We start from the raw sequence: 27841 nt of genomic DNA, 5'->3' as shown, positions 1-27841 counted from the left end.
GGGGAGCACGACGCCCTCCGTGCGCCCCCCCCTCCCCACCCCCAAACTGGCCACGTTTCACAAAGTGCAAAATATCAGGAGCAGGACGATGCTGCCGGCACTGAGGCGCCCCAATACCACCCCCACCCACCCCACGGGAGCCCTCGGGGGGGCCGGGACCCTCCCCACCCCAGCGGGGGCAGCCACTGCGTTTTATCCAGCTCGGACTAACCCAACCGGCGGCTCCATCCACGTCCTGCGCCGGAGGCAGAGCTCGGGAACGCGGAAGGTCTGCGGGCAGCACGGCAGCACCCCCGGGGTGGGGGGCTCCGAGGACCGAGCCCTGGGAACTAAGCGCAGAGCACCAAAGAAACAGCAGTTTTGGTCAAGCCGAGAGGAATCCGCTCCCTACGGCCTCAGGAAAAAAAAAAAAAAAGAAAAAGAGAAATGACGGTGGGGGGGGAAGGAGCCGGCGCGAGGCCGTGGCCACCCGCCCTCCACAGCTGAAGGAGAAACCTGGGGGGGGGGGGGACGTGACGGACCCAGAGTTTGGGGACGCGCGGCATGAGACGCGTGGCGGTGGCACGAGACGCGCGGCACCAGACGCTCCTCACCCTGGATGTCCCAAACATCACACCCGCGGTCACGCGCCGCGGCTCAGCTAGAGGTTTCCATGCATTTACTTTATTATTTTCAAGTTGACGAACAATATCGATACGACTGAGTCGAGAGTAAGGCTATTTTTCCTTTTTTTTTTTTTTTCCTTTCCCCCCCCCCCCCCCCCCCCCCCCCCGCCCGGGAAAGCTCAGCCGATGCCCGGACACACGGAACCCGCCCGCGAACCGCCCGCACGCCAGAACACGGAGACACAGAAGAGGAAGAGTCGTTTATACCTGACTGGTGATGAGGTCTGTCCTATCTTATTCCAAGAAAATGTTTATGTGCATAATATACAGAGGTGCAGCATTTACACGTAGGATATTGTAAAGACACAGAGCTTGCTACAGATGCCTTCGAGTCCTCCAGAGACGCATCCCCCGTCCCCACCCTGCCCCGACGCCATCCCCTTCCCAGCCTCACGCCGCAATTCCGAGGATTTTTAGTTAAACTATGGAGCGGCGACGCAGAGAGCCGCCCGGCCGGTCCCTCGCCTCGCACGTACGTTACCCTCCGCTTCCCCGCGCCGAAGCCGCCGCCGCCGCCACCGCGGCCCAGTCTCGGGCTTTGCTGAGGTTTTGGTTTTTCATATTTTTCCTCCTTTCAAACGGCCCCCGGCGGGGCCGAGCCCGGAAAAAATTCAGCCGGGAGAAGAGGTTTGAAGAGCTCCTCGCGTCCTTGGAGAAAAAAAAGCAAAGAAACGAAGAAAAGGAGGACAAAAAAAAAAAAAAAAAAAAAGAGGAAAGAAAAAGAAGAAAAAAAAAACAAAAAACAAACCCCGAACCAAAGAATCTGCGCGTCCGCGCCAGCATCTCGAATGGAGGGGGTTGGTTTTTCCTTTGGTTTCTTACTGAAGGCAAAGGCGAGCGTGGGCTGGCAGCCGGCGCAGGTGTCCCCCCCCCCCGACATTCGCACCTGGGGAGGGGGACGGGACACCCGGGGTCCCCCCCCACCCCCGTTTGTGGTCCCTGTGTGGCCGGCGGGGGGACGCGGGGACCCTGAGGGGGGAGCAGGGGCGCGTCCCCGTCCCCCCGCCCCACCAACCAGAAGAAAATCAAAGAAAAAAAGAAAAAAAGGTCGTTTCTGGGGTCTCTACACTTTGTTCTTGGGTTTGGTTTTTCCCGGGTTTCTCACTAACGCCTGACCCCGCGCCTGGAGGTGGGGGGGGGACGGGACCCCGGGGGTGTCGGCGGACTCACGGCCACGCTCAGAGTGCTCAAATAAACTGAAAAAAAAAAAAACCCAAACTTGTTCCATATATTTTTTTTTTTTTGAGTTTTCCCTTCGTTTTTAGTGCTACTTTTATATATCTGCCGGATTCCAGCCCCGGGGGGGCGGCCGGGGGGGCCGGGCACTGCTCGTCTGCATCTCGCTTTGGGTGGAGGGAGCTCCTCGTTGGGCGCGGGACGGGGGAGAGGGGATGGGACCTGGGGGGGGGAAACCACCCAATTTTTTTTTTTTTTCAAGCCCAAAAAAAAAAAAAAAAAAAGCTTCAAATTGCCTGCAGCTCGGGAACAGCAACAACAAAGAAACACCAACCAGCTTCTCACCATCTTTAGGTTCTTTTTGAATTTGGGTGAAGTGCCCGCGGAGGATCACGCCCGTCCCAGGCCCCGGGGGCTGCCTCGGCCCCCCCGGTACATTCAGGGTTTGTCAGCAGTTTATATGGCTCAGGGGCCGCAGGGCCGGCAGCCCCTTTCTCTAGCAATGGCAGTGCAAATACACCTTTTTCACTTGAAATGTATTTGTGCTGTTTTTGTTTTTTTTTTTTTTTCTGTTTCGTTGTGTTTTTTTCTTTTTTGTTTTTTTTTTTCTTCTCTCTCCAAACGCAACTTCCCTTTGTTCATTCATTCCCTAGAAACAAACTTTCTTCTTCTTCTTCTTTTTTTTTTTTTTTTTTTTTTTTAAAAATTAAAAATGAAAAAATAAAACCCAAAGCCACTCTCCTATCCCTTCCTCTCTTGCTGCTCTCTTATCCCGTGGGATGCTTAAAGGGAATCCAGACTCATGCTTTAACGAAAGTGCTTATTACTTGAAGCAAGTGCTTTGGACCAAGGGGGCGGAGAGAAACTTCCTTTTTTTTTTTTTGGGGGGGGGGGGGAGGTTGGGGGGGGGGGGTGTGTGGAGGGGGCAATCCGGTGCCTGCGTATTGGAAATCAAGAGATTTAAAGTAGCATCAAGGTCGGGGGGGGGTGGGGGGCAGAAGCCGAAAAAGTCGCTGCTTGGCGAGAGCAGGACGCGAAGCGGGAATGGTCCAACTTTGGCATAAAGGTTGGGGGGGGGCGAGGGGGGGGGGAAGATTTCAGGGGGGTCCCCAGCCCGGGGTAAAGGGGGGGTGGTGGTGGGGGGGAGCGGGCAGGGCAGCGGAAGTTTCCCTCCATCCCTCTTTACAATGCACTAGGGAAACCATCGCAAATCTCGTTTAGCAAAATAATGCATTATTACCAAACACTTTGATTATTACTTAAATTGTCAAGCTGTGCTGTCAAATGTATACAATACAGCGTTAAAGGAGAACAAGACTGGGACCCGCAAGGAAACTGGCCGCGCGTCGCCCCCCCCCACCCCCCCAACCCCCCTCCAGTTCCCTCCCCTGTGCTCCCAGGCCACGGCTGCGCTGCTGAAACCTCATTTCCCTCCATCATTTTTTATTATTATTATTTATTATTATTAATTATTATTAGTTTTAATAAGACACAAGGGGAGGGGAGCAAAGAAGATCCTCGCTAAGAGCAACGAACACGCAGACAGAGATAAAGCATGGCGCTGCGGAGAGGAAACGGAGAAGCCCTTACAGAGATCACATTGATTGTCTCGGCGGAGTTTTAGTCGTCGCGTTGAGCAAAGGTAACACGTCGCAGCACAGAAACAAGGCCAAAAGAGAGATGGGTTTTCTTCTCCAAACAAAGAAACTGAAAACCACAATAATACTCCCCCAAAAAAAAAAAAAAAAAAAAAGGGGGGGGGTGGGGGTGTGAAGGAAAAGCAGCATTCTCCCTGCGCTCTAAGGAACACTCTCACCCTGGCTACAGCGAAAAGCCGCGTTCAAGTGAAATGGTGCTGGAGTCCCGTCCCCCATCAGCGACGCTAAAGCCACGCGGCATCGAGGACCGGGGCACGAGGGTCCCTCGCGGGGACGGCCCGGCTCCGCTGGAGCCTCCGAGCTTTCCCCGACTGAGGAGGGGAGCGATGGAGCCAGAGCATCGCTCCAGGACGGAGCCATCGCCCCCGGCTCCGCACCCTGCTCCGTCCCTGGGAATCGTTGCCCGCACCCGGGACAGGAGCCTCGGCCCCTCCGCGTGCCTGAAAAAAAGTACTTTAGCCCTTGAAGACGACGGCTCAGGACTTTGGACCCATTTTCCTGCCCCACGGGGAGGGCGAGGGCCAGCAGCGAGAAGAAGAGATAAAGTGATGCCTAAATTCCTCCCAGAAAGGGAAAGAGCTGCAAGAGGCAAGTGCGGACTCGACAGCAATGTAAACAAGTCTCTTTTTCCAGTTCTCCTCTGTAGAATACTGAAAAGGATCTTCAAAAAGGATCTTTTAATTCAAGTTTCGTGAGTTTATTCTGGTTCCGAACTGAGGTAATTCGGTGCAGAAAGGTTAACACTTTCTTTCAAGCTAGAGGGTTGAGGGGGGGGAGCGGGGAGATGCAGGACAGGATCCGACGCCGGCACTGAAGGAGGGGACCCGCCGGCCCCACGAGCCGCTGCCGCCGCTTTGCCGAGAGCGGGGGCGAGGGGCATCGCTTTGCGGAACAGGAAAATCCCTCCAGAGCAGCCAGGAGCTTCTCCCCGGTCCGGACCGCCCGGGGACCGGAGGCCACCATCGCTCCCCGCTCCGAGATCTCGCCAAGGGGGAAATTTCTCGAGTGCTTTGCTAAACCAAGTGCGGTTTGGAAAGGGGACGGGGAGAGCGAGCTCCGCCGGCGAGCAACGGGAGGGCCCCGACCCCGCTTCCCCTTCCGGGGAAAAACTCCCTAATGTGAAACGTGAAGAAAATGTGCTTATCACCCAAAGGCCAAGACTGAAAACTTCATATTTGGTTCTAAGAGTTTGGCTTTGGTAAAAGAAAGAAACAGTGCGAGGGGACCTTCCCCGCGGGCAGCCACCAGCCCCCGCCGGGAGCCTCCCTGGAGCGGCCGGCTCCGACAGCACAACCTAAACCCAACAAACGCCACCCAAAACAGGAGCCACCTTCATTTAGAAACTACTTAATTAAAAAAAAAAAAAAAAAAAAAGACAAATCTAAAAAAAAAAAAAAAAAAAAAAGACGTAATACCTTATTTTGGTTACAGAAATGCTTTTTCTCTCTGAAACGCCGGGCAGAAGAGCCACAGCGCGAGGCTGGCGCCGTCCCGTCCCCGTCTCGCTGGCAAAAAGGCGGCGAGCGACCCCCAAGGGCTTGGTGGGAGGGAGGGACCCCCTTCTCCCAGCTCCCGTCCCTGGGGGATCCCATGGGACACCCCCAGGAGCCCCGGCCCCGCGTTGGGCTGCGGAGGGGAAGGAGTCAGTGGGGGGGAAAGACGGTTCCCAAAATGCCTGTTGCCCTGTCGGCCCCTTCTCCTTCTCTGCATCCCAGTCTTTGGCTTGGAACAGACTCGCGATATGGAGAAAGAGTATTGGTTTTTTGCACATGATACCATTACAGTAATTCAGAAGGAAAAAACAAACAAACAAACAAACAAACAAACCCCCAAACACCAATGGGAAAAAAAAAAAACAAAACCCCAAAACCAAACAGTGCAACATTCTCGACTGCTTCAAACCTGCATTATAAATATGATTTCTAAAATTTAAAAAAGAAAAAAAAAAACCCAAAAACAAACAGAAAAAACCCCCTGATGACCCCACATACACGCACGCTAATGAACCTGCCAAGATGCTGCGTTAGAAAAATAAACACAGACTTACTCAGGGTTGTGAATAAGGACTTTGAAGTGCATTATTTTTTTTCCTTATTAAAAGGCTAAAACTTTCATAACATTTTTTTATGATTTTTGTTGTTTTTTTTTTTAAAGGTAAATGCTCGTTTCTTTATAAATAACTTTTTTTTTAAAAAAAAAAAAGCAACACTGACTCTCGCGCGGAAACGGCCACGCGAAACAGAGAATGACAATTCCAAAAAAAAAAAAAAAAAAAAGAATCCAACATTTTGCCAAGAAAACAAACCAAACCAAAAAAAAAAACAAAAACCAAAACCCCAAAAAACCAAAACCCAACCATCCAACAGAATCCCTAAAGTGCCTGGTGTGGGGAGGGAGGCTCCAGCAGCGCGTCCGCGGCCGGCCGGCCGCGGGGATGGGCAGCAGCACCCGTTTTTGCATATAAATGACAGCTGCCAAAAGGATTCTTTTAGTGTCCCAGGTACAGTAGATCTTGATTCAAGTGTTTGTATTGGAATCGAAGCGTGAGGAAAAGAAGTGACTGCGAGAGAGGAGCAGTTACAGTGGCACTTGGCGGGAGCTAACACCCACCCCAGCGCTCGCCAGACCAGCCATTTCCCCAAGACCCCCCCCAACCCCCAAATCCCACCAAGAGTTCAGGCTTCCCCGTCCCGGCCGGGCGCTCGGGGGTGTCCCAGGCACTGGGAAACGTCTCAACCGATCTCAACCCGCCCCCCAAAAGCCGGGAGATGGACAGACAGACAGACCCCCCCCCCCCATCTGCGGGGCAGCCATGGTGGCTCCGCCGGGAGAAGGCCGAAGCCCACAGCATCCATCCCCCTGCCCGGCCGCCAGAGGGGTGCGAGCATGTCCCAAGCGGGAGAGGATGGAGAAGGGGTCAGGGGATGGGAACAGCTGCTCGTTAAGCCAATTAACAGCTTTGGCCCAGCCAGAAAGAGGAAGCGCTGAACTCTCGGCCTACCCGGCCACTCTAGAAGGCCTGCCCAGTCTTGTTCTCCTTTAAAGTGCCCTATATTTATAGAATTTCTAAATAAATATAATAAGATATTAGGTCACCCATAGTTTAAGCTACTCCGAGTAACAGCCGTCCAAGCCGATGGCGTTGTGCCGGTCCTTGCTGTAGGGGCAGGCGCCGCCGTTGGGCAGGGCCCCGCAGGCGGCCGTTTTGGCTGCGATGCCGCAGTTCTTGAGGAGGTTGAAGCTGAAAGAGCTGATGGCGTCTTTAGGTGGGAAAGGCTTCATGGTGGAGAGGATAAGTGCCAGGCAGTCGGCAACGTCCTTGTTGGGGGCGCATGCCAAGGCTGGGGTATGACCTAGAACAAAACCAGGGGGGAGTGAAGAACCGCCCCGAACGGGCACTTTCCCCGGGGGAAAACGCTTCGACGGAGGCAGTTTTCCCCCCCGCGTTGAGGGACACGGGCATCTATTTGTCTTTATCTCGAAAGACCCCGCTTCTGGGCGCCGGCAATGCCTGCAATCGCCGCAGCCGCCGCTTTGAAGCATGCCAGGCTCAGCAAGGAGAGGAATAAAAAGGCCTCAGAAGCCCTGGCAGCGCGGCAGACGCGATGATATTTTTCACAACTTCAAGGTGTTCCAGCAGCGCAAGATCTCTGCTGGGAGAAAAAGCTTCTGGCCACAAAAAAAACCAACCAAACAAACAAAAAAAACAGTTTCTGCCAACTTGCGAGCGAGTCAACAGCTTATTGCTGTGCCGGTTTTGTGCCTGGCAGCAGAGCCAGACAGCCAGCAGGAGACGCATGGTGGGGGTAAAAGACATATTCCAAACACCTGTGGGACCTGGAAATGCTTTTACAGGGGATCGCAGGGCGCTGACGTCCTCACCCCGGCTGTTGCCGCGATGCCACGAGCTGAGAACGTGCCGCTCAACCGCGGAATGGATGGAAAAATCCCTCTGATCCCGGCTGAGCGCTTCCCCAGGCAGCCCCCCGACCCCTGGGGACATCACACTGAACCCTCTTCCCCCGGGTACCCGCGAGGAAGACGCACCTTCTTCATCCACAGCCAGCACGGTGGCACCTCTGCTGAGCAGGGCCTGGACGACGGAGGCCAGCCCGTTCCGAGCTGCGATGTGGAGCGGCCTGGGGTGGAGGGGATGGGAGAGGAAAAGGCGGCGTCAACCCGGCAGCGGAGCCTCCTGCCTCAACACCCCGTGTTACAACAAGGGGACCCACGAGCAGCTCCCGAGGGCAGAAACCCAGGGCCTGACGGCTCCTGAGCTCACCCGCTCGCGCACCGAGCGGGGGCAGAGCTCCTGCCACCCCTGAAGCATCACCCCCACCCAGCAAAGCCCTGCTTTCACCCCCCGTCCCCCCCACCTCGATGCCAGCTGTCCAAATACTCACATTTGCAGAGCACTGTTACTTGCATTGATAAGGCCAAGGTCTTGGGTTTCCCCCAGGATCAACAAGGCACACTTTTCATGGCCCTGGAAAGGAGATCGGACTGTTTTTAGTGCCGGAGCAGGACGGCAGGGGCAGCGGAGGGGACCTGGTGCTGTCTGAGCGGAATGTGATTCCCCGGGATACAGAAACGTTCCCTAAAACCGACCGCCTGCAACAGTTCACCACTTTGGCAGGGCCTGAGAAGGTGAGCTGCTGTCCCTTCCATCTCCCCTGCAGCATCTCCTTCTTTGCGTGGACACACTGGTCGCAAACCTCCTGCTCCGGAATCACCACGAGCTCAGAGGGGACCCCCCGGAAAAATACAGAGGGGGCTGTGCTACAACCTAAACAGCTCAAAACTGAATCAGGAGCAAATGTGCAGGTCAAGACAGGTCAGCATGCAGGCAGAGCAAGCCCAGGGCCCTTGCCTCCGCTCCGGCAGGGCAGGAGCAGGCAGACAACCCTTCTCATTATGGTGGCAAGGCTGAAGGTGACGGTGACCGCAATCACGGTTGCGAGCGGCCGGCTCCCTACCTTGCTGCAGGCCAGGTGAAGAGCTGTGTTCTTGTTGACATCCAGCACAGTTATATTTGCTTTTGCTTGGTACAGCAGGAACTCTGAAACGAGGAAAGACAGCTGCTGTTGAGAAGCAGCGGCACAGAACCCGGCAATGTGGGGCAGTGGCCATGTACTGAGGGGGCAGGAGTGGGGCAGCTGCCCCAGCGTGCCCAGGAGGAGAGGGACAGCCCAGCTCCTGCGGGACGCGGTGACGGAGGAGGCACAGGGAGGCTTCACAGCCTGCGCTGGGGAAAGTGGCTGCCAGCCACGTACCGACTGCTGCGGTGTGCCCGTTCTCAGAAGCCATCATGAGAGGAGTCCTCCCCAGCTTGTCAGTCGTGTCCACCTCGGCTTGGTGGCGCAGAAGCAGCTGTAAACCATGGATGTTGTCTGCAAAGGCAGCAGCGTGAAGGGGTGTCCTGGGAAGAGGAGAGAGCAGGTAAAAAGGAGGGCACAGCACTCACCCCAGCCTACAGACATATGTGGGGACGCCACAGTCCCTTTGTGCCACGGGAAGTCACGTGGAAATCACTGCAGGAGTCACAGCCACCGCCCAGCAGCACCGGGGACGAGCCTGCGCTCACCTTCCTTTGGCATCTCTGCTATTAACAATCTTGGCACCTAATGCTTCCACCAGCATTTCAGCAGTGCCGTCCTGGTTGTTAATTCTGCGGTAGGGACAAGAAGGAAAGTTAGAACAAGACTAAGCAGCATTAGCACGTCTGCAGTGGGAGCGAGCAGCACATTCCCGGGGCTTGGATGCAAAGAGTAGCTGGTCTGGAGTTGTTTAGGGTAGAACACCCCTTCACCCTTCTTGGTATTACTCAAGGAAATGCAGTACCACGCCAGACAACAGCCTTGCCTGGCCCTCTGCTGCTACGGGTCCCACGCCAGGCACAACGTGGCCATGCCTCCACCCTCCTCATCCCTCCACAGCTGCCCAGGGCAGCGCATTCCTTCCTCTGATGGCTGCAAACCAAGGAATCACCGTCAGCCCCCAACCCCTCTGCAGGACTCACACCACCCCAGACACCTCGGAGGAAGGCGGCACAGGACAACGTGGAACCCTTCTCCCACTAGAGCCCATCTCCAGAGCCTCGTGGGAAGCCCGCAGACTTCCTGAGACGCTCCACAACCAAAGAGCAGAGACGAGCCATCCAAGAAGGGCAGCAAAGGCTGAACCATCAGCCCTTGGCAGCTCCATTAGCTCCATCGAGCTGAAAGCCTGCTGGCACGGCAGCCTGTACATGACAGCCCTGGCTGTGCTGCGTGCAGCCAACGAGGCAGCTGCTTTACAGCTCCCCGGGGACCTCCAGCCGCCCAGCAGCTGCCCCCCTGCCACAGGGGGAGCCGAGATGGGCAGGTGGTACCACCCCCAGGAGCTGCTGCCGCCCAGGAAAGAGCCCTTGGCAAGAAGGGCAGGGTTTGGAGCTTCTCCGCTCGGACCACGAACCCCCTCTCCCACATCACCTGGCTGGGAAGAACCCAGGGCAGGTCCCGGGCGCCACTTACACTGCACAGTGCAATGGAGTAAAGGGGTTTCCTTCTAGGTACGCAAACGGATTGTGTTCAAGTAACAATTCAAGACAATCTTCATGTCCTGTGAGGAGAGAGGGACAGAAATACATCAGTACCCAGCCTGCGGTTCCTCACCTGTAATAGAGCAAGAAGGGACAGATGTCCCCTCTGGTTCTCCCCACATCCAAAGGGGACCCAGACATCCCAGAGGCTGCCCCGGACCAGTGGCACCAAAGCGCCCAAACAAACCCATTCCCAGCAGAGGCAGCTGTTTTGTTTCCTCTCCGGCAGCAAAGCTGCTGCACTTCAGGAGGTTTCTAATTCCACACCACCTCCTGAAGGACTTCACAGCCATGTTGCTAGCTTCCCTTTGAAACGCTGAGACTCCCCTTCCTGTTGCCGTATCAGTCCCACCAGTCCCTGCAGCCAGGGTGACGGCCAAGTAATCCTATCAATCCAGCAGTCCTGGAGGAAGCAGGCTCAGCTGTTCCATAATAGCTGTTTTCAATATTTCATTCCTTTTTTTAAGGAGCTTGGCAGGGGGAGAAAAACTCCCTGCCTGCCTCCCTCCCAGATTCGTGCCATCCTTTCCACCACTGGGCTGACAGCTCCCAAAGCAAAGGGATAACCTGGCTCTTCCTGGCTCCCTCCTCCCCATCGATAGCCGGAGCAGCGGTGGGCGGGGGCCCAGCCCAGGTCCTTACCACTGTATGAAGCCCAGTGCATCGGTGAGTAACCGCTGTAGTCCACCACAGAGTCCAGAGGGTCAGTAGAGAGGGCTGCCTGCAGCAGGGTCCTCAGGATTTCTAAGTGCCCGCACGCCGACGCAAAGTGGATCGGGGTCCGGCCTTTGAAATCCCGACACAGAACGAAGGCATCGTGGTCCAGCAGGGCAGCCAGGCAGTCCTCACAGCCCGTCACAGCCTGTGCCCAGGAAAGAGGACCAGGAGGTCAGATCTCACCCTTCAAACGTTTAACAACAGAACTACCCCCTTCTTCCATAGCATCCTTCTCAAACGCTGCACCTCAGGAAGGGAAAATGGGCTCTTTCACTGAGGACTCTTGCAACGAAAAGAAACCACCGGCTTGGTCTCCAAGCAGCCTCTGTGCAGGACGACGAGCAGAAGCTCTTCCCGGCCCCAGGGATGTACTCACCCCTCGGTGCAGGGCGGTCCTTCCCCTCTTGTCCGCTGCGTCGGCTGTGGATCCCTTCTCCAGCAGGAGGTGGACACAGTCAACGTGGCCATTCATGATCGCCAGCATTAGTGGGGTTCTGCAGGGGGCAGAGGCAGCAGGGCTTGGAAATCAGCCACGTTCAAGCATTGCCCCCTCTCCCCTGTCCCAGCCACCCCGCAAGGGCCTGACCCCGTGCCACACAGAACCCAAGAGAAACATCCCAATAAACTCACTGGCCGTGGATGTCCATGACGTCGGTGATGTCTGCCCGCTCCCCGCTGTCTATCAGGAGGTGCAGGGAATCGGTGTTCCCGTTGGCAGCTGGAGACAACGCAGGAGGAAAGGAGGAATCACACACGCGTTCAGACGGGTCCCCTCCTTCCAGCCACCGCCGCAAACCAAAGGAAGGGGCTCGTGCCCAGCAGTCAGGCACACGTGGCTGAGCAAATTCGTTAGGTGGTTGCCAGGCTACAGGATTGATTAGCACGTGCACGGGCTGAGCTGAAGACACGTGTGTGTGCAGAAGCTGCTGGTGTTGTCTCTCCCACCCGCTGCTGAGCCACTTGGTCCCTTGGCTTCTGCTGGCACATCACAGCAGGCTGCGCTGGCCCCATCCTGCCTCTAAGCATCATCCTGAACCACGGCACCTTCCCTCTCCCCAGACAGCAGCCGGGTGAACGGGCATCCTCGGCAGCGGTGGCACCGACGGCTGGAAGGGCTCTGGACACACTCCCTTGCTGCCCCCAACCGTCCCCTGCCCCATCTGCCCTCCGTCACCTGCAGCATGGAGAGGGGTCCACTTCCTCTTCCTCTCCTTCACCAGGGCGGACGCACCGTGGCTGGTGAGCACCTCCACGCACTCCGTGGAGCCTCTCTCCGTGGCGAGGTACAGCGCTGTCCGCCCCTTGTGGTCCCGCACGTCGAGGTTCACGAGGGTTTCGGCAAGTGTCTTTAGGGCTTCACAGTGACCATTATAGGCCTGAGGACAAAGCAGAGCACGATAAAGCGGTGCCTGGAGAGGCTGAATCCAGAAATCCCCACCTTGGGACAATTCCTGCGCCCTGGGTCCCTCCAGCCAGGTGAGCTCCTGCCCAGCCATTGCCTCTCGTTTGCACTTGGGTCCCACACAAAGCCCTTGCCCACTCCCGCCCACACTCAGACAAAGGAGGTGGCTCCAAACAGCAGCTCTCTGAGCCCTGCAGAGAGCAAGGAGTTTAACACACAAATCGAAGGGACTTTGACCAACGGCCTATAGGGAAAGCTGTTCCCCAGCCAGCGGCACCTTCCCTCCATTGCCCCACTCCTCACCGACGGCTGCGGGGACCCAGCCCGCGCTGCCTGGGAGCGGGCACCTCTCCAGGGCTCAGCGTGAACCCCACAGGCAGCCAAGTGCCCTCCGCAACCCCGGGGTTGGGCCAGCCATACTTACAGCTAAGTGCAAAGGGCTGACTGGAATGGTGCTTTCCACGTCCTCCAGGCAGTTAAAAGACATTTCCAGGAGCTGCAACGACAACAACACAACACCATAACTGATCCCGGACTCTCGGAGGCTTTGACGGACACCCTGTCCAGCAGCAGGCTGCAGAGGGGTTCGAAAAGCTGCTCATCTGCTTCAGAGCAATCTGAATTTCAGGACGGGACCTTCCTTAACCTGGCTTTGGGCCCTACACAGTCAGTCAGGTCAAGTCCCTGCTATCCCGAAGCCTCCCCACTACTCGTATGATTTCCTACGCCCACACGGCCGCGAGCTTACCCCGTAACAACGCGGGCACTTCAGAGTTACAAGGCATTTTCTGTACTGCAAGAGTTCTTCCTTGGCACGGGTCTCCAGGCTTTCTTTTAAAAGCCCAGCCTTGCTCTATTTGCCAGGGATTTAAGCAAGACATCCATACGTCCCCCTGTGCCAGGTAACAAAGCTCCTTTCTCTCAGGCATCTCGCTCAGGCCCAGGTCTTTCCCGCCATGATGTTCCCAGCACAATGGCTCCCCAAAAGTCCCCGTGCTTTTTAATCAGCACATCTCCCTTCCTCCTGGACAAGCCCTAACACCGTCGTGCCTACAACAGGCAGAGTCCTTTAGCCACACCGTAGGGCTTGACGTGTTCCTTAGGGGGGGCTTCCCCCCCTTCTCCTGGCAGCACAGAGGGTTTTCTCGGGCTCACTCACCAGTTCGAGGTTCTGCCTGTTGCCGTACGCAGCTGCATAGTGGACAGCGGTATATCCCTGCTTGTCCCGGAGGGATGGGTCAGCACCATTATCCAGCAAGAACTCTAAACAACTGCGACGAGCAAGAGAATGGGGAGACGAAGAAAAAGGGGAGGTTGGAGAGGCAGAGCTTTGCGGGCCTGCCCCCCCCCGCCCCCAGCTTTGATCCCAGAGCGGATGCTGTACTGATCCCCTCAAGACATGGAGCACATGCAAAGCGCACGGGAAGCGGGGACCGGGAAGCAATGGCCAGGTTTGCCTCCAGGATCAAATCAGCAGATGTTTCCTCCAAGGCATCACTGCTCAGTTCAGCGTTAAGCAGAAGCAAGGCATTTCTAGCGGCTGCATGCAGGGGTCTGGGAAAGGGGTAAACAACAAACAACTGCCAGATGGAGCTGTGGCGCGGACTCACAAGAATGCCTCCTTCAGCCTGGACTCCTTCAGTGGCTCCTCATCAGTGTCATGGCTGTTTCCTGAATGAGTCTCTGCTCTGAAAGGTCAGAGACCTGCATCAGTTCGCTGACCGTCCCCCTCCTACCCACGCTCCTCCAAGCGCTCCCCTCTGCGCAAACCACCGAGCGCCAGCAGCAGGGAGGTGGCCAGGGAACAGCAGAGCATGGCCGCCCAGCCGTGCGCCATCGTCTCCAGCCCCCAGCAGCGAGGCGCGGGCGCCCCGAGACACTCACCTCCTGTACGTATCCGAAGCAGCAGCATAGTGTAAGGCGGTACAGCCTTTACAGTCAGCCTCGTTAATACTGGCTCCTGCCGTGACCAGCGTCACCGTACACTGATAGCTGCCGTTGGCAGCCGCGTAGTGCAGTGGAGTTCTGGGGAGGGGGGGAAAGGAGAAGGGGGTTTAGCAGCGCTGCCGGTCACACAGATGGAGAAACTCGCCTGGCACCAAGGCAGGACCCAGGGAGGCAGCCACCCCCCCAGCTGCTGAAGGAGGGAGCTCAAAGGTTTGGGTCAGCAGCTCCTTCTGAAGAGCCAGAGCTGGACCTCTTGGGGTGAGAGGGGGTGAAGGAAGCAGATTTAGACACCGAATGCAGCAAAGCTCTTAGGAATGTCCCAACCCAAACCCAGGCTCGGTGCGCTCCAGCTGTTTTAGGACTGGAGGAATCACCCTCGCTCCCTTGCAAGACCCACAGCACGCTTACCTTCCAAATTTATCTCTCCTCCTCAAGTCAGCACCGCTGCTCAACAGCAAATTAAGACATTCAACGTTCCTACGGGAGGTAGGGAGATGAGTTAGACACCGATCGGAAGGAACCGCAGCAGGAACGCGATCTCCTTCTTGTTGCAGACAAGACAGCCCCGCTCCTCACCCGCACGGACGTGCCGAAGCTCAATTCGGCTTCTCATCTTTGGGCAGCGCAAGAGCCGCAGCCATGGCTGGATGCTGCGTACACAAAGCTCTTCCCTGCTCTCCAGTGAAACAACCCTTCATGCTTCCTGCCTTACTGGCGCTATCCCGCACCGCGCGGAGCTCTCAAACAAGCAGGCAATTATCAAGAGACATTAGCCATGGCATTAGTGCAGCTGACGCACTGGATTTTTATGCTACAAAAAAGATGTAGGTTTTCTGGCTTCTGCGTCAGTGCTCTGGTCCCGCCGCTCAGGCAGGGTAAGAGAGCTGCGATGCCGAGGGACGGCTCCGGGGACGGCTCTCAAGCATCGCACAGACGTAACGGAGACGAGGTCCTCCATGGGACTCCACGCCTCTGCCGTATCGCTGCAGCCGCATTCCCCCTCAACGCACCGCGTGAAATCAAACTCCCTGGCAAACAATACGAGGCATTTACGCAGCCAGCTAAATCCCTGCTGCTTTTTAGGCATCAGCTCGTGAAGCCCTTTACAAACTCCCAGCCAAGGAAGCATCTTAGCCCCATTTTAAAGAAGGGTAAACAGCCACGGAGGGGAGCGACCCAGGATGAGTCACAGAGTCAGCGACAGAACAGGGCCAAAAGGTTTCCATTTTCATTCCTGCTTGAAACACAGGTTTCCGCTCTCCCCCACAGCCGGGAACGGCACCCAGGGGTCCGACTCCCAGCCCTGACCAAAGCACTGCGCTGGGCTGCCCATGCTGGAGCCGAGGTTTGGGTTGGGGGGCAGGCAGCGACCTCCCTGGCGGCAGCGTGGGACCGGCGCCCCGTGCAACAGCTCACCCTCCAGAAGCAGCAGCGTGGAGGCAAGTCCTCCCGAGGTTGTCAGGCGTGTTGATATCGAAGCCTGCAGACAGCACGTGCTCATTGCTCAGCGAGGAGACGATACTGTACAACTGACCTGGGGGGACAGGAGGGACAGGGGGTCAGGGGGAAGCTGAAGGGTCCCCTGAGTGCCCCCACTGCAGGAGGGGCGGCCGAGCCACTCACCTGAGGAAAGTAGCTTACGGCAACAGTCTGAAAATCCAAAGAGAACAGCTAAGTGCAGAGGGAACATGTCGTGGATCCCACGCCTGCCGGGAGACGAGAAGGGAGTCAGGATGGAGCATTTCTGCATCCTCCAGCCCAGGGCAGGGGAAGGGAGGAAAAGCCTTTCCCTACCTTGCAGTGTCAGCACCATTCGTCATCAAAGTACTAATTAGCAGCTCGTGGCCATATCTAGCAGCAACATGGAGGGGGGTATTGCCGTATTTGTCAGCACAGTCAATCTCGCTGCCTGGAAAGGAAAAACCAAGTGTTTTGCCAGTGAGTCTCTGCGTTCTAGTCCTGAGCAGCCCAGGCTGTTCCGACGGCCGCGTCCCTGTCTCAGGGACACAGCTAATAACTCCAGTCCTTTCAGCATCATGCAGCAGGAGAACTGCAAGCTGCTCTCCGAGCCGAGTGCTTGCTTGTATCCTGCAAACCCAGGGCATTAGATCTCTCCCCTTGCCCCTGGAGGGGATGCATTCAGCCCCAGAGGTCTCCAGCTGAACCCCTGGGGTGTCTGCCAAGCCTGCAGCCTTCTTACAAGAATATTGTCTTTCAGGCTGGACGTGGCGGTGGGAATGCTCTTTGGCTGCTGCAGCTCTGACCCAGCTGGAATTTCAGTCCCCTGGTTTACACTTCGCTGCCCTTAAGGGCACGCACATTCCCTGCCACCCCCGAGCAGCACAGGGCCACCGGCAACAGCCCCAAGAGCACAGAAGTGAATCTGAGTGATAACTGTAGAGCTCCTAAACGCTCCGAGCAAACACTCAGGGAGGTCCTGGAGGCAGGTGCTGAGAAGCCACAAGAAAAGGCCGGGGTAGCCCAGGGCCGGAGGAAGAAGCCACTCACCATTCTGAATGAGGATCTGTGAACGCGTGAACCGTCCGTGAATGGCAGCCATGTGCAAAGGGCTCTTCCCTTCCTTACTCTGCAGAGAGCAGAAAACCACGTCGCATCAGGCTTCCCACCACCCTTCCCCGAGCTCTCCCACTGGGCCGCGGGTCCCTGCTCCCCCCATCCCCTCGGTGCCAGACCTGAAAGTTGACATCGGCCCCATTGTTGACGAGGAGCTCTAGACACAGGGCCCCATTGGTAGAGACGGCAGCAAAGTGCAGAGGGGTGAAGCCCTTCTCGTTAGGCTGATTGACGTTGGCGCCGTAATTGACCAGCTCGTTGGCCACGGCATCTTGGCCCATGTAACAGGCAATGTGAAGTGCAGTGTTACCGAAGGAATTTGGTTCATCGATCTGTGGGAGCAATACACCCCGGAGGATTTGGGGATTCAGAAACACAAAAAAAAAAGGCAGCTGAGAACCAGCCAGGGCTCCTGCTGCCACCCAGCACCCTCTCCTGCTCCTGGCTCCAAACTAGCCTGCACCCAAGCCCACCCTCCTCGTAGCCGTGGGCGTCTTACCTCGACTCCCAGCCTCAGCAGGTGACGCACGACTTCGATCTGGCCGCTGGCCGCCGCGGTGTGCAGCAGGGTGTAGCCCTTCTTGTCCTTACACATCACATCGGCTCCTCGGGCCACCAGCAGCTTCAGAACCTCCAAATGCCCTGTCCGGAAAACAGCGGTAAGAGCCAGGGGACCCCAGAAAACGGAGACCTGGGAACAGCGGCCTTTGGGGAGCCCCACCACCCTGAATGGTGAACCCATAGCCAGCAAGCAACACGGGAGAAGAAACCGGACCGACATCCGTGGGGAAAACCTACCTAGGAAAGCTGCCCAGTGGATGGGCTGGCGGTCCTTCTTGTCGCAAGTACTCAGGCTGGCCCCTTTGTTCAACAGCAGGTTCACCATCTAGACGGGGAGAAGCGGCGAGAGGCAAGGCTGAATTCCTCCCCGCTTGCACAGACAGAGGTGCCTTCGCCACCTGCGAAGCCCGGACCCAGGAAGGGGGACACGTGTGGGGTGCCCTGTGGCCCAACCCGCCTGTCCTACCTCGAGGTGGCCGCTGTGCACGGCGTGGTGCAGTGCCGTGCGGCCCGTGCGGTCCGCGACATTGACAGTGCTCAGCAGGGGGATGATGGCCTCCACGCACTTGGTGGCCCGGTTGGCAGCGGCGACGTGCAGAGGCGTTTGCCAATACTTGTCGCGGGCATTGACATCTGCCGAGTGCTTCAGGAGGAGGTGAAGTGCCTTCTGGCGGGAGCAGAGGAAAGCAGAGCTCGAACCCAACCCGCTGGAGCCCCCAGAGCCCTCCAGCCGGGTCGGGGAAGCTGCGGCTCGGTCCACCTCATGCTTTCAGCATGCACAGGGCCGCCCAGATCCACCCCGAGAGCCAGAGGGGACTGAGCTGAAACTGCACCGCACACTCAGGTCCGGCTTCTCCCCACCCCGCCAAAGGAAAGGACTTGTTTGCTTTTGTGTCCCCCACACCATTTTGAAGCCTCCACTATGGCTGTGTTTCAGGATGTTATCACAGAGAGAGGGTGAGAGAGGTAAAGACAGCGTGAGAGAGGCTCCAAGACCGAGCAGGGAAAAGGAATCTTCCCTACACAAATCCTCCAGCTTTCAGCTGGGCGGCTCCAGCTCCTTCCAGGCTGGAGTTTGGTGTGTGGGACCCGAACGAGCCGGGCTCATCCCACCCGAGTGCAGCTGTGAAACGGCTCCCCGGGGGTACCGGCACGGGAGAAATACCTCCGAGCCACGCGATTTCCCTGTAAGTGAGCGTTCGCCCGTGACTCATGAGGTGCAAAGCGCCCGGGGGATGACAAATGTGACCCACTGACCTATATTTGGTAATTATTTCCCCCTTGTTGCTGGTAGCGGCTGTTTGCCGCAACCCCACGTATTCCTTGCTAGGGTTTGCAGGCTGCCCGCTTCCACGCAGCACCGCAGCAGCGCTTCCAACGATCCCAGCCCCACGGCTCACGCTCTGTTCCTTTCTCCCGGGGCTAACCGATACCACTCCCGGCTGGGAGAAGCACGTGAAACGGCCGGGCAGTCCGTAAACCCAGGAATCCTAGGGAGCAGGCTCCAGGCAGGAGAAGTGGCGAAGCACAGAGGCATTTCGGGAAGGCTGCTCTCAGGAGCTGGCACTGCCGGAGCCCTGTGCCAAGCATCCCGGGGAAGAAGAGAGCGAGGGAGGTGACTCCCCAGCATATCTGAGCCGAGGCAGAGAAGGAAACCGAGCGTGCTCAAATTCACAGACAAGCAGCACTTCAGACCTGACAGGAAAACAGTCTCGGCTTGCCGAGCTCCCGCGTTTTAGCGGCTCACAGTAACTGTCCACACACGTTCGCAGCAAACGCCTTCAGTAGAGGTTTGCGCTAATGTGTTTCATCCCGCATCTGCTGCCGATTAAGACAGTTCGTGCAACCAGCTGATGTGTGGTAACTCGCCCTGGATGTCAGTCAGGGCTTCGGATCCCCTGGCTCCAACCAACACGACCGCAGAGTTTCTTGCTCTCCGGCAACTCAAAACAGGACAAAGTTAAGTGGGATGAAGTTAAGCCCACAAAAGTTAAACGTCAGGAAATCTTTCCAACAAGATCCGTTGGAATCAGCTCCCGAGAGAAAGGGTGAGAGCCCCATCATCCCTCAAAGAAATGTAAAGCTGGATTAGACAAAGCCCTGGGGAAGGGCGGAAAGGCAGGGAGGAGGATGTTGTGGGGAAAACACACATGCTAATTCCTGAAGGATGGAGGCAAGGGAACCGAGGAGATTTTTTTTCCAGCTCCCATTTTCAGCCTCTGAATTATGCCTTCGTCCCCTCTCCACTCGAACAAGACCACCCATCCCAGCCAAAAGCAGGCGAGATGGAAAAGAGAAGGAGAAGCATGGCCCCCTCCTCCCACCAGCGCCCAGCGCCCCCCTGCACGGAGCAGGCAGAGCCAGAGGGAACCTACCTCGTTACGAGAAGCCGCAGCGCGGTGTAACGGGGTGAGCCAAACAGTGTCCTTCGCGTTAACGTTAGCACCTGAGGAGGAACAAAAGGAGGGATCAGGGGGCAGACAAGTGACCGGCTGCCCCGTTTCCAGCGTCCCAGGACAGGTCTGCAGCCGCCTCTGAGGCGCCCACCGGGCAAAAGTGCCAGTTCTGCTGCGAGAGGGGACCTTGCACTGAGCCGTAGGTGGGACAGACCCTGTGAACTGCGAGAGGAACGAGCTACACCCCCGGGGAGACCGTGCTGGTGCGCTGCAAGGGAGATGGCAGGGCACACGCTGAAGAGACATCTCCCTGAGGGCCAGCTTCCCCGCTGAGCCAAAAAAACACATCCGAGACCCAGCGAGCAGTTGTGCTCCTTGCTTTAAAACAAGGCCACTTGAGACAGAAAACCAGAGCATTTCCTGGGAGCTGCGGTCGCTGTGGGCTGCACCTCCGTATCAGGAAGGAAAGGTGAGAGATTACTGCCACCCCAGCTCCAGATTTGTGGTACGCACTCAGGTCCCACGACCCCTGAAGCCCCTGCCCTTCTTTGCTGCTGAGAACTCAACACGCAGGCACGAAAAAATTTAACACAGGGCACATAAGGGCACCCCACGCTCTGCAGACGGGGCCGAACATCCCCGATCCTGTTTAACAAGCCCTCAGCAAAGGATTTCTCCAAGTCTCTCCTTGTCGGGTCACATAGGATCAGGCCGGCCTTGGGGTTCCTCCACACCAGCGGCAAGCAGCTGCGAAGCCCACGGTGCCCCGAGGTGTGCGCTGGCGAACGGCAGACGAGGAGACTCCCCGGTCTGCACCGCACGGGCGCAGGACCCAGGCACGGGGCTGAGGGTCTCTGGAGGGAACCGAAGGGCAGCTTTACGCCAAGTAACACAAGCCAAAAGCGAGCAAAATCCCCCGTTTCTCAGCCGACCCCTCTCCACGAGCAAGTGAAACTCTGCTCCCCTGAGCGTCTGGCGTTCAAGGCGACCCCTCGTACCTCCTTCTAACGCCGAACACCTTGCACACATCCCCCTCCTGGCTTGGTTTCCACCTCTGCTATTTCAGTTCCAAGGCGCTTCTCTGTCTGAACAAACCTCTTAGGATTATGGCAACGTTTCCTAATCTCCCCCTTGGCTGCAACCCCACTGGCTTAAGCATGAGCACACGGTTCCTTGGAAGGCGACCAAAAACTATTGCTCTGCACCCCTAAGGCCAGAGGAGATCAGAAAAGCACCTTAAAGGCAGCGCCAGCTCTCGAGCCGAGTACCCTGAGCCTTGGCCCTTACCTGACAGTATTAGGAGCTCGAGGATTGCAACATCTCCTATGTAGGCAGCAGCATGCAGCGGCGTTCGTCTTTCTTGGTCCTGAGCGGGGATGTAAGAAACAAAAACCGTCTGTGAGCTTCGAGGGCAGGGAGATGCCTCCATTCCAGTTTGCCCCAACACCTCCCGTAAGCATGTGCAGCATCTCGGGATGGGAGACAGGGAGAAAACCGCTTAAACTCAGCACCCTCCTGCGGCATTCCGGGGGTGCGCTGCCCTTCCGGAGCTCCCCAGGTGCTGGGGTGGCCGGAGCAGAGGGTACCTTGGCCATAAGCCCAGGACAAGATGGGGATGCTGTGAGGGCTCTGGTCGCTCGTTTCATCTGCCCTCCGACTCCCCGGAGACCGACCCGACCCGGCTCCGGCGCTGTCGGACTTAATGAATGCCTGCAAAGCACTCTGCGATCCCAGATGAAAGCCTGGCCGCGCTCCGCCAGTGCACAGGCTGCCCCATTCCGCACGCTTTTATCCTCTCGGCCAACAATAAAACCCACAGAATTACAGACAGCTCCAACACCCGACCCAGACCTGCCGGCTGCCGAAGGGCAGGAAGGTGCAGAAGCCCCTCTCTGATCTTAGATTGGATGAGCCAAAGAAAAAATACCGTTCACTTCTGTTTAGTCAGGGCTGGGCCCTGGGTAACCTCTGCCTCCGGGCGTTTGGTTCAGGCTTCCCTTGGGGAACATGCCATGTACTAAAGCCAAGAAGCAAACACGGAAAGAGACAGAAGAGTTTCAAGCCCCATATTTTGTGCTTGGGGGGGCGGGAAAAAAAACCACCAAAACGTAATTGCTTTTCATTGGGTTAAAAACTGTTTGGAAAATGGTGGTGGTTTCATTATTTATTTTTTTTTGGTCACAACTTGTGCTTGCACAACCAGGCAGGAGGATGTGAAAGTGAAACCCAGCTGGCAGGTCACTGAACAAGCAACAACATTTCCAAACCTGCACACAAAAAGGAAATTAAGTGTTAACAATTGTGGTTTTATTCCTTCGGCAGCTGCGCGAGAGCTCAGCGAAACAATCCCAATCCTCTCTCCGGACAAGAGAGGACGAAGAGCTGCCGGCTCCCCAACCAAAGCAGTCGTGGAAAAAAAAAAAAAACGACCCACAACCCATGCTATCTCTGTGTAATAAGCAAAGATACAATCGAATCGTTAGTCCCGCTGGCACGCGGGCACCAGCGCGGGCCGCCCTCACCTTCCCGGGATGCCGGCCAGCGTCCGCCCTTGACCTCGGGGGTTTAACACCACGAGCCTTGGGTGTGCACCGGCCCCGGCTCCGCAGGCTGGGTCGGGCGAACGCCCTGATGAAGGGCTCGGCGAAACAAATAGGAACCTGCCAAAAGTCCGGCAGCCGCCGGCAGCACAGCTGGGAGCGGCACGGCCCAGAGCCCCGGTTTAATGCCACGGCTCAGAGGAGACGGTGAACCAGAACGGGCTGCTCTTGCCCAGAGCTCACAATTTCGCCCGGCTTTTGGGCTGAGAGCGCAGGAATTGCTGACCCGGCACCAGTCCAACTGTGCCATCATGTCAGGCTGCGTTCCTTATCTGCACATCTGCCGCTGGTTTGTTAGCGGGGAAGCTCGTAAACCAGATCAAGGGAAGGCACGCTGACAGGTCAGACGGGAACGCTCACAGGCAGGTTTCACCCCTTCCCTCGCCGGAGTCCGGTCCCCACGTTCCACGTGAGGACAGACCACGCTCGTCACCACCAGACTGGCGCTACCGAGGGCTGCTCCCACAGGAGCCAGCCCGGCCGCTCGTGGGACCCGGGGGGATGTATCCGAACGGTGGCCGCCTCTCCCGGCCTCCCCGTCAAAACCACCCTCCGCCATCAGGCTTAGGGACAAGCGCAGCGGAAACCCCTCCTGACACTGGTGAGATGAGCTGGGCTTTGCCGAGCAGCTCAAATCCTCCTTCCCCTGAGGGGAACGACCGCACCTCAAGGCAGACCCGCTGCGTTCACGCCAAACTATGTTGGGTCACCATCCCAAAGCAGAAAAACGTAAACTGGCAAGGCAGTTTAAGCCGAGCCTCCGTGAAAATTCCTCCCTGACACCCCACAGCCTCTCAGAGATGCTCCGCACGGCCGAGAGCTTTAGGAGGCTCACACTGTCTCCTGGGGAGGAGCAGGAGTCCTGGTCTTCCACTTGCCCCATTTTACAGATGGCAAAGTCGAGGCAACCGGACAAAGCTGCAGAGCAAACGGCAGCCAAGCCAGGAGCAGAATCCAGAAATCTTTCGTTTCAAAATGCCAGCTCTGACCATCCTTGCCAAAAAGAGTCCCCCCCGCCCTTGACGGCACCCACATCTCACCCAGCTGAGCCTCTGCCCTCCTCTCTGCAGGGAAGGGAATGGGGAGAGCTGGGTGAGGGAAGGGGAGCGAGCACGGCCGGGCAGGACTCACCAGTACATTAATGTTCTCCTTCTGATTCAGCAACGACCGCACCTCCTCTATATCGCGGTTGAAGATGGCTTGGACCAGAGGAGGCTACAAAGGAAAAGAGAAGCAAGTCGTGAAGGTGGCACCACGTGGAGGACGCGACAGGGGGGAGAACCAGCACCACCACGGCACGTCTCAGAGACACTGCACCAGCCCGATTCAGCCAGGACCTCGCTCCACGAACAAGCCCCCCGGCAGCTTCCTCACGTCCGTCGTCCACCAGCACCAGAGACCGATTTTTAAGCCAGAAAAGGTACTTTTCTCAGTTGTTTGTTGGCAAACGGACCAAGGAATCATTGGAAAAGCCTGCCCGCTTCCTGAGTCTAAGGAGCAGCGCTGATCACAGCCCCGGCAGCCCACCTGCGGAGCCTCCAGCAGTGTGCCCGTGGCACGGCTTAGCTGGCCACACACAGCACCCGGCCACGGGGAGGCAGGTCCAGCTCCCGCTACCTAAAGCTTTAGCCACAACGGCCAGAAAATCCTCCCTCTGAGCTGGCTGAAATCTCCGGGTACGAGACAGATCTTTGCAGACAGTGAATCGGGTTTCCTGTCACAACTAGGTGATGCCTCATGCTCTCCTGCAGAAGGCTGTGAATTTACTGCTGCTCTCCTGTCTTTTGAGTAACACCTACGATGCCACGCTGGCTCCGATGGCACAAAGAGCCCGGCAAAGCCCAGCCCGGCAAAGCCCAGCCCGGAGCTCCTCCTGTATCCTGCTGCCCACATCTCAGAGACGTTACGGAGCGGACCTGGGTGAAAGCCAGGAGCGGAGCCCAGGCCACCGAGCCAGCTGGTGCCCTGGGCTGCAGGACTGGAGCTGCCCGAGCCGTCGGTGCGGCGAGGCCGGTCGGTGGTGAGGTGCTGCCCAACCTCCGGACATCGGCCGAAAACTCTGCGCCCCATTTCTCAGGCCTGAAAACACCATTTTCCTGCTGAGGGTTCCTCGGAGGCGGGGGCTGAGGCTGCTCTGGGTCCATTCAGCACTCGGTACCCCACAATCCTGCCAAATCCAACGCTCCCCTGCTCCGGCCGGACGAGACGCTGCTGCTTTTCGCACGTTAAGCCCAGGGTGCTGTGACCCCCAGCAGCCCCGGTACGCCCCAACAGCTGGGTCCAACAGCCACAACCGGCGAGCCCCACTTATCTCAAGGTCTCGGAGGAACAACAGCGCTTCGTTTTCAAGGCAATCCCTTCTCCTCCCCGCTGCCCCACCGACCTCCCGCTCATCTGCTCACCCCACCGTCAAAGTAAGAGCAGTTAAAGACAGGGGGGAACACATCCCGGGTCAGAGGGAACGCGTGAGTCATTCCCCTGGAATGCAGCAGACTCAGCATCACTCGTTAAGACATTAAAAAAAAAAAAAAAAGGCTTTAGGAAAAAAAAAAATAAAAAAAATAAAAAAATCGCAGACGATAATTATGCCCTGAGCAGTCTTCAGTGGCGCGCGGTTTGCAGCAGTGCTGGGTCTGACACACCCACCCACCATTCACAGGGAAAGCTCAATGTTTTGGTTACCAAAAAAAAAAAAAAAAAAAGTTCTATTTAAAACCCAGATCAATCCCTCGTCCTCACCCCTCCCCTCCTTCATCCACCCTGCCAGGCTCCAAACGCTCGCTGTATTAACCGTACCGCAGGAATGGGCGGGGGGGGGGGACACAGGACAGGGACACAGGCGTAAATATTTGGTTTCGAGGGGCCAGCAGCCCCCGAATCGAGGTGGATTAAGGCGGTTTATGTAAAACGCGCGAGGGAGAGTGGATGTCCAAGCGGGGGCCACTGCTCCGGTGACAGGGTAGGGGCAGCAGCCACAAGCCGGGAGAAGGTGAGGGGTCTGCGAGGGGATGGAGGGGGGGTCCCAAGCGAGACCCTGGGATGGGATGGGCCGGGCCAGGAGCTGGTGACACCAGGGTGGGGGCTGCCTTGGAACCCGGTGGGGAGACACCCTGCACCCCAGGAGTGTCCCCAAAATCGTGCTGGGGACACCCTGCAGCCTGGAACTGTCCCCAAAACCATGCTGGGGACATCCTGCACGCCACGAGTGTCCCCAAAACCCGAGGGGGAGACTCTGCACCCCAGGAGTGTCCCCAAAACCGTACTGCCGACACTGCACCCCAGGAGTGTCCCCAAAACCCGAAGGGGACATCCTGCACCTCAGGAGTGTCCCCAAAACCCAAAGGGGACACCCTGCACCCCAGGGGCATCCCCAAAACGTGACGGGGACACTGTGCACACCGGGAGTGTCCCCAAAACCATGCTGGAGACATTCCACACCCCGGAATTGTCCACAAAACCTGAGGGGAGACTCTGTACCGCAGGAGTGTCCCCAAAACTGTGCTGGGGACACCCTGCACCCCATGAGTGTCCCCAAAACCCAAAGGGGACACCCTGCACGCCAGGGGCATCCCCAAAACCTGAGGGGGGCACTGTGCACACTGGGAGCGTCCCCAAAACCATGCTGGAGACATTCCGCACCCCAGAATTGTCCCCAAAACCTGAGGGGAACACCCTGCACCCTAGGAGTGTCCCCAAAACCCGAGGGGGACATCCTGCACCCCAGGGGTGTCCCCAAAACCCAAGGGGGACTCCGTGCACCCTAGGAGCGTCCCCAAAGCCCAGCGAGGGCACCCCACCAACCAGGAGAGTGTTCCCCAAAACCCAAGGGGGACACCCTGCACCCCAGGGCATCCCCAAAACAGCACTGGGGACCACCCTGCATCCCAGAAGCATCCCCAAAACCCGAGGGGGACACTGTACGCCCCAGGAGCGTCCCCAGAGCCCCGCGGGGACACCCCACCACCCAGGAGTGTTCCCCAAAACCCAAGGCGGAGACTCTGCACCCCAGGAGTGTCCCCAAAACCATGCTGGGGACACCCTGCACCCCAGAAGTGTCCCCAAAACCCGAGGGGGACACTGTGCGCCCCGGAATTGTCCCCAAAACCGTGCTGGGGAAACGCCGTAGCCCAGGAGCGCCCCCAAAACCCGCCGGGGACACGACGGGGGCGGCAGCGGGCGGCAGCGGCCCCGGCGTAGGCCGGGGTCCCGTCCCGGGGCTACCGGGACCGATGGTTGCCCCCCGGGGGTCTGCGCTCCCTGCGGCGGCGGGGGATCCCGTCCCGGGGCCCTGCCCTTACCGGGCCGGGGATCCCGCCCCCGCCGGGCCCCGGCGGCTGCGGGCGGAGCGGAGCGCGGCGATCCCGGCGGCGGGCCGGGGCGGCGGGGGAGGCCCGGCGGGCCCCAGCTGCGGGCGAGAGCGGGCCGGGAGGCCCCGTGAGGCGGCGGGCGGGGGGCCCCGGCCTGGGGCGGCGGCCGGGCCGGGCCCGGTGGCGGGCGGCGGCGGGGCGGACTAGGCCGCGCATCCCCGGTCTGGCGTGGCGGCGCGGGCGGGCGCGGCGCGGGGGGCGGCGGGGCGGAGCGGGGCGGGGGGCGGCGGTTACCTGGTCCGTGATGCTGAGAATCCCCATCTCGGGGCCGCCCTCAGCGCCCAGCTCCCGGCATCGGGCTCCGGCCGCGGCGGCTCCGCTCGGGCGGCTGGCGGGGCGGGGAGCGGCTGGGCCCGCCCACCGCCCGGGGAGCGGCCGCCGCCGGGCCGCAGCGCCGCCGCCGGCCGCCATCGTCGGGACCGCCGAGCCGCGGCTGGGGGGAGGGAGCTCTCCGGAGACCCCCGGGGGATCCCCAGGCCTCCCCCTGCTCCGCCAGGACACCCCGGTGGGCTTCCACCAGCGCAAGCCCAGCCCGCGGCCCCCGCACCGGGCAGGCGAGCATCCCATCCCGCCGCCACCGCTCGGGGGCCTGGCAGGAGCCACCCCTGCCCTGGCCCGTGGGGTCTGGAACCGCATCCCCTCCCAGGCGGCTGCCACCGGTACTGGGGCGTCGAAGGTGCGCAGCCGTCGCCGTGCAACCCGGGCGGCTCGGTACCGGGGTAGAGCTCTGCCCGCTCCCTGCCCGCGTCCCCGCTGCCGCCTCCACGCCTGCCCGAGGGACGCAGGATCGGACACCGCTTCACCCGCTCCCCCATCGCTCCCCGCTGCACCCTGGCAGGCTCCAGGCGCTGCCTGCCCAGCTGCGGCCCTCCCAGCTTGGGAATGATGTTAAATCACAGACCCGCCGAAGCGGTTTGGGCCTGACGCTGAACCGGGGGCCTGAGGTGACGTGATGGAGCCCGTGAGCAGCTGCGGATATCTCCGCCGGGGAGAACAGGCCCGCTGCCTGCCCCGGTGCTGCTGGGAGCGGCGGGGCCGTGGGCTGGTGAGCCCCACCGGGGCTGGGCTGCCCCCCGGGCACCGCTGGGCCCTGCACCCAAATCCCGGCGCCGGATGGAGAGGACGTGGAGAGTACCGGGCCTGGCCCGCAGGGTCCCGGCTGAGCCCCGGTACCGGCCCGGAGGGAGGCGGGGGTCGC

The 27841-nt window shown here is 58.6% G+C and overlaps 1 protein-coding gene across 4 annotated transcripts; it reads right to left on the bottom strand.

Annotated features, from left to right (window-relative positions):
- Window positions 1–765: 765 nt before the first annotated feature.
- Window positions 766–27001, bottom strand: ANKRD52 (ankyrin repeat domain 52). 4 transcript variants are annotated; one of them, XM_074565200.1, is made up of 28 exons: window positions 26878–26999; window positions 23408–23491; window positions 20964–21042; window positions 19656–19726; window positions 17747–17947; window positions 17518–17605; window positions 17219–17361; window positions 16839–17051; window positions 16654–16732; window positions 15940–16054; window positions 15769–15851; window positions 15562–15679; window positions 14554–14622; window positions 14083–14223; window positions 13809–13886; window positions 13358–13469; window positions 12623–12694; window positions 11971–12172; window positions 11427–11514; window positions 11173–11290; window positions 10722–10941; window positions 10012–10099; window positions 9084–9167; window positions 8773–8918; window positions 8476–8558; window positions 7903–7985; window positions 7547–7638; window positions 766–6852 (listed from the first exon to the last, which is right to left on the bottom strand). In XM_074565200.1, the coding sequence occupies exons 1-28, from the start codon at window positions 26902–26904 to the stop codon at window positions 6608–6610; spliced, it is 3222 nt and encodes a 1073-aa protein (XP_074421301.1). In that variant the 5' UTR covers window positions 26905–26999; the 3' UTR covers window positions 766–6607. The 4 variants fall into 4 exon arrangements, with proteins under 4 accessions (XP_074421301.1, XP_074421299.1, XP_074421298.1 ...); XM_074565198.1 differs by lacking the exon at window positions 9084–9167 and having other exon boundaries at window positions 26878–27001; XM_074565197.1 differs by lacking the exon at window positions 13809–13886 and having other exon boundaries at window positions 26878–27001.
- Between the last annotated feature and the right edge of the window lie 840 nt (window positions 27002–27841).

This window comes from Larus michahellis, chromosome 22, assembly GCF_964199755.1.
Source record: "Larus michahellis chromosome 22, bLarMic1.1, whole genome shotgun sequence".
Taxonomy (NCBI): domain Eukaryota; kingdom Metazoa; phylum Chordata; class Aves; order Charadriiformes; family Laridae; genus Larus; species Larus michahellis.
Note: the sequence above shows the minus strand (reverse complement) of the source record. Positions and strands in the feature narration are given on the sequence as shown.

Coding starts and splice junctions, on each gene's coding strand:
- ANKRD52 (XM_074565200.1), bottom strand. CDS start 26,904: ATGGGGATTCTCAGCATCACGGACCAG. Junction 17,606..17,746: donor TGCACAGCGGCCACCTCGAG/GTAGGACAGGCG, acceptor CTCCCCGTCTAG/ATGGTGAACCTGCTGTTGAA. Junction 10,942..11,172: donor GGACCGCCCTGCACCGAGGG/GTGAGTACATCC, acceptor TCCTGGGCACAG/GCTGTGACGGGCTGTGAGGA.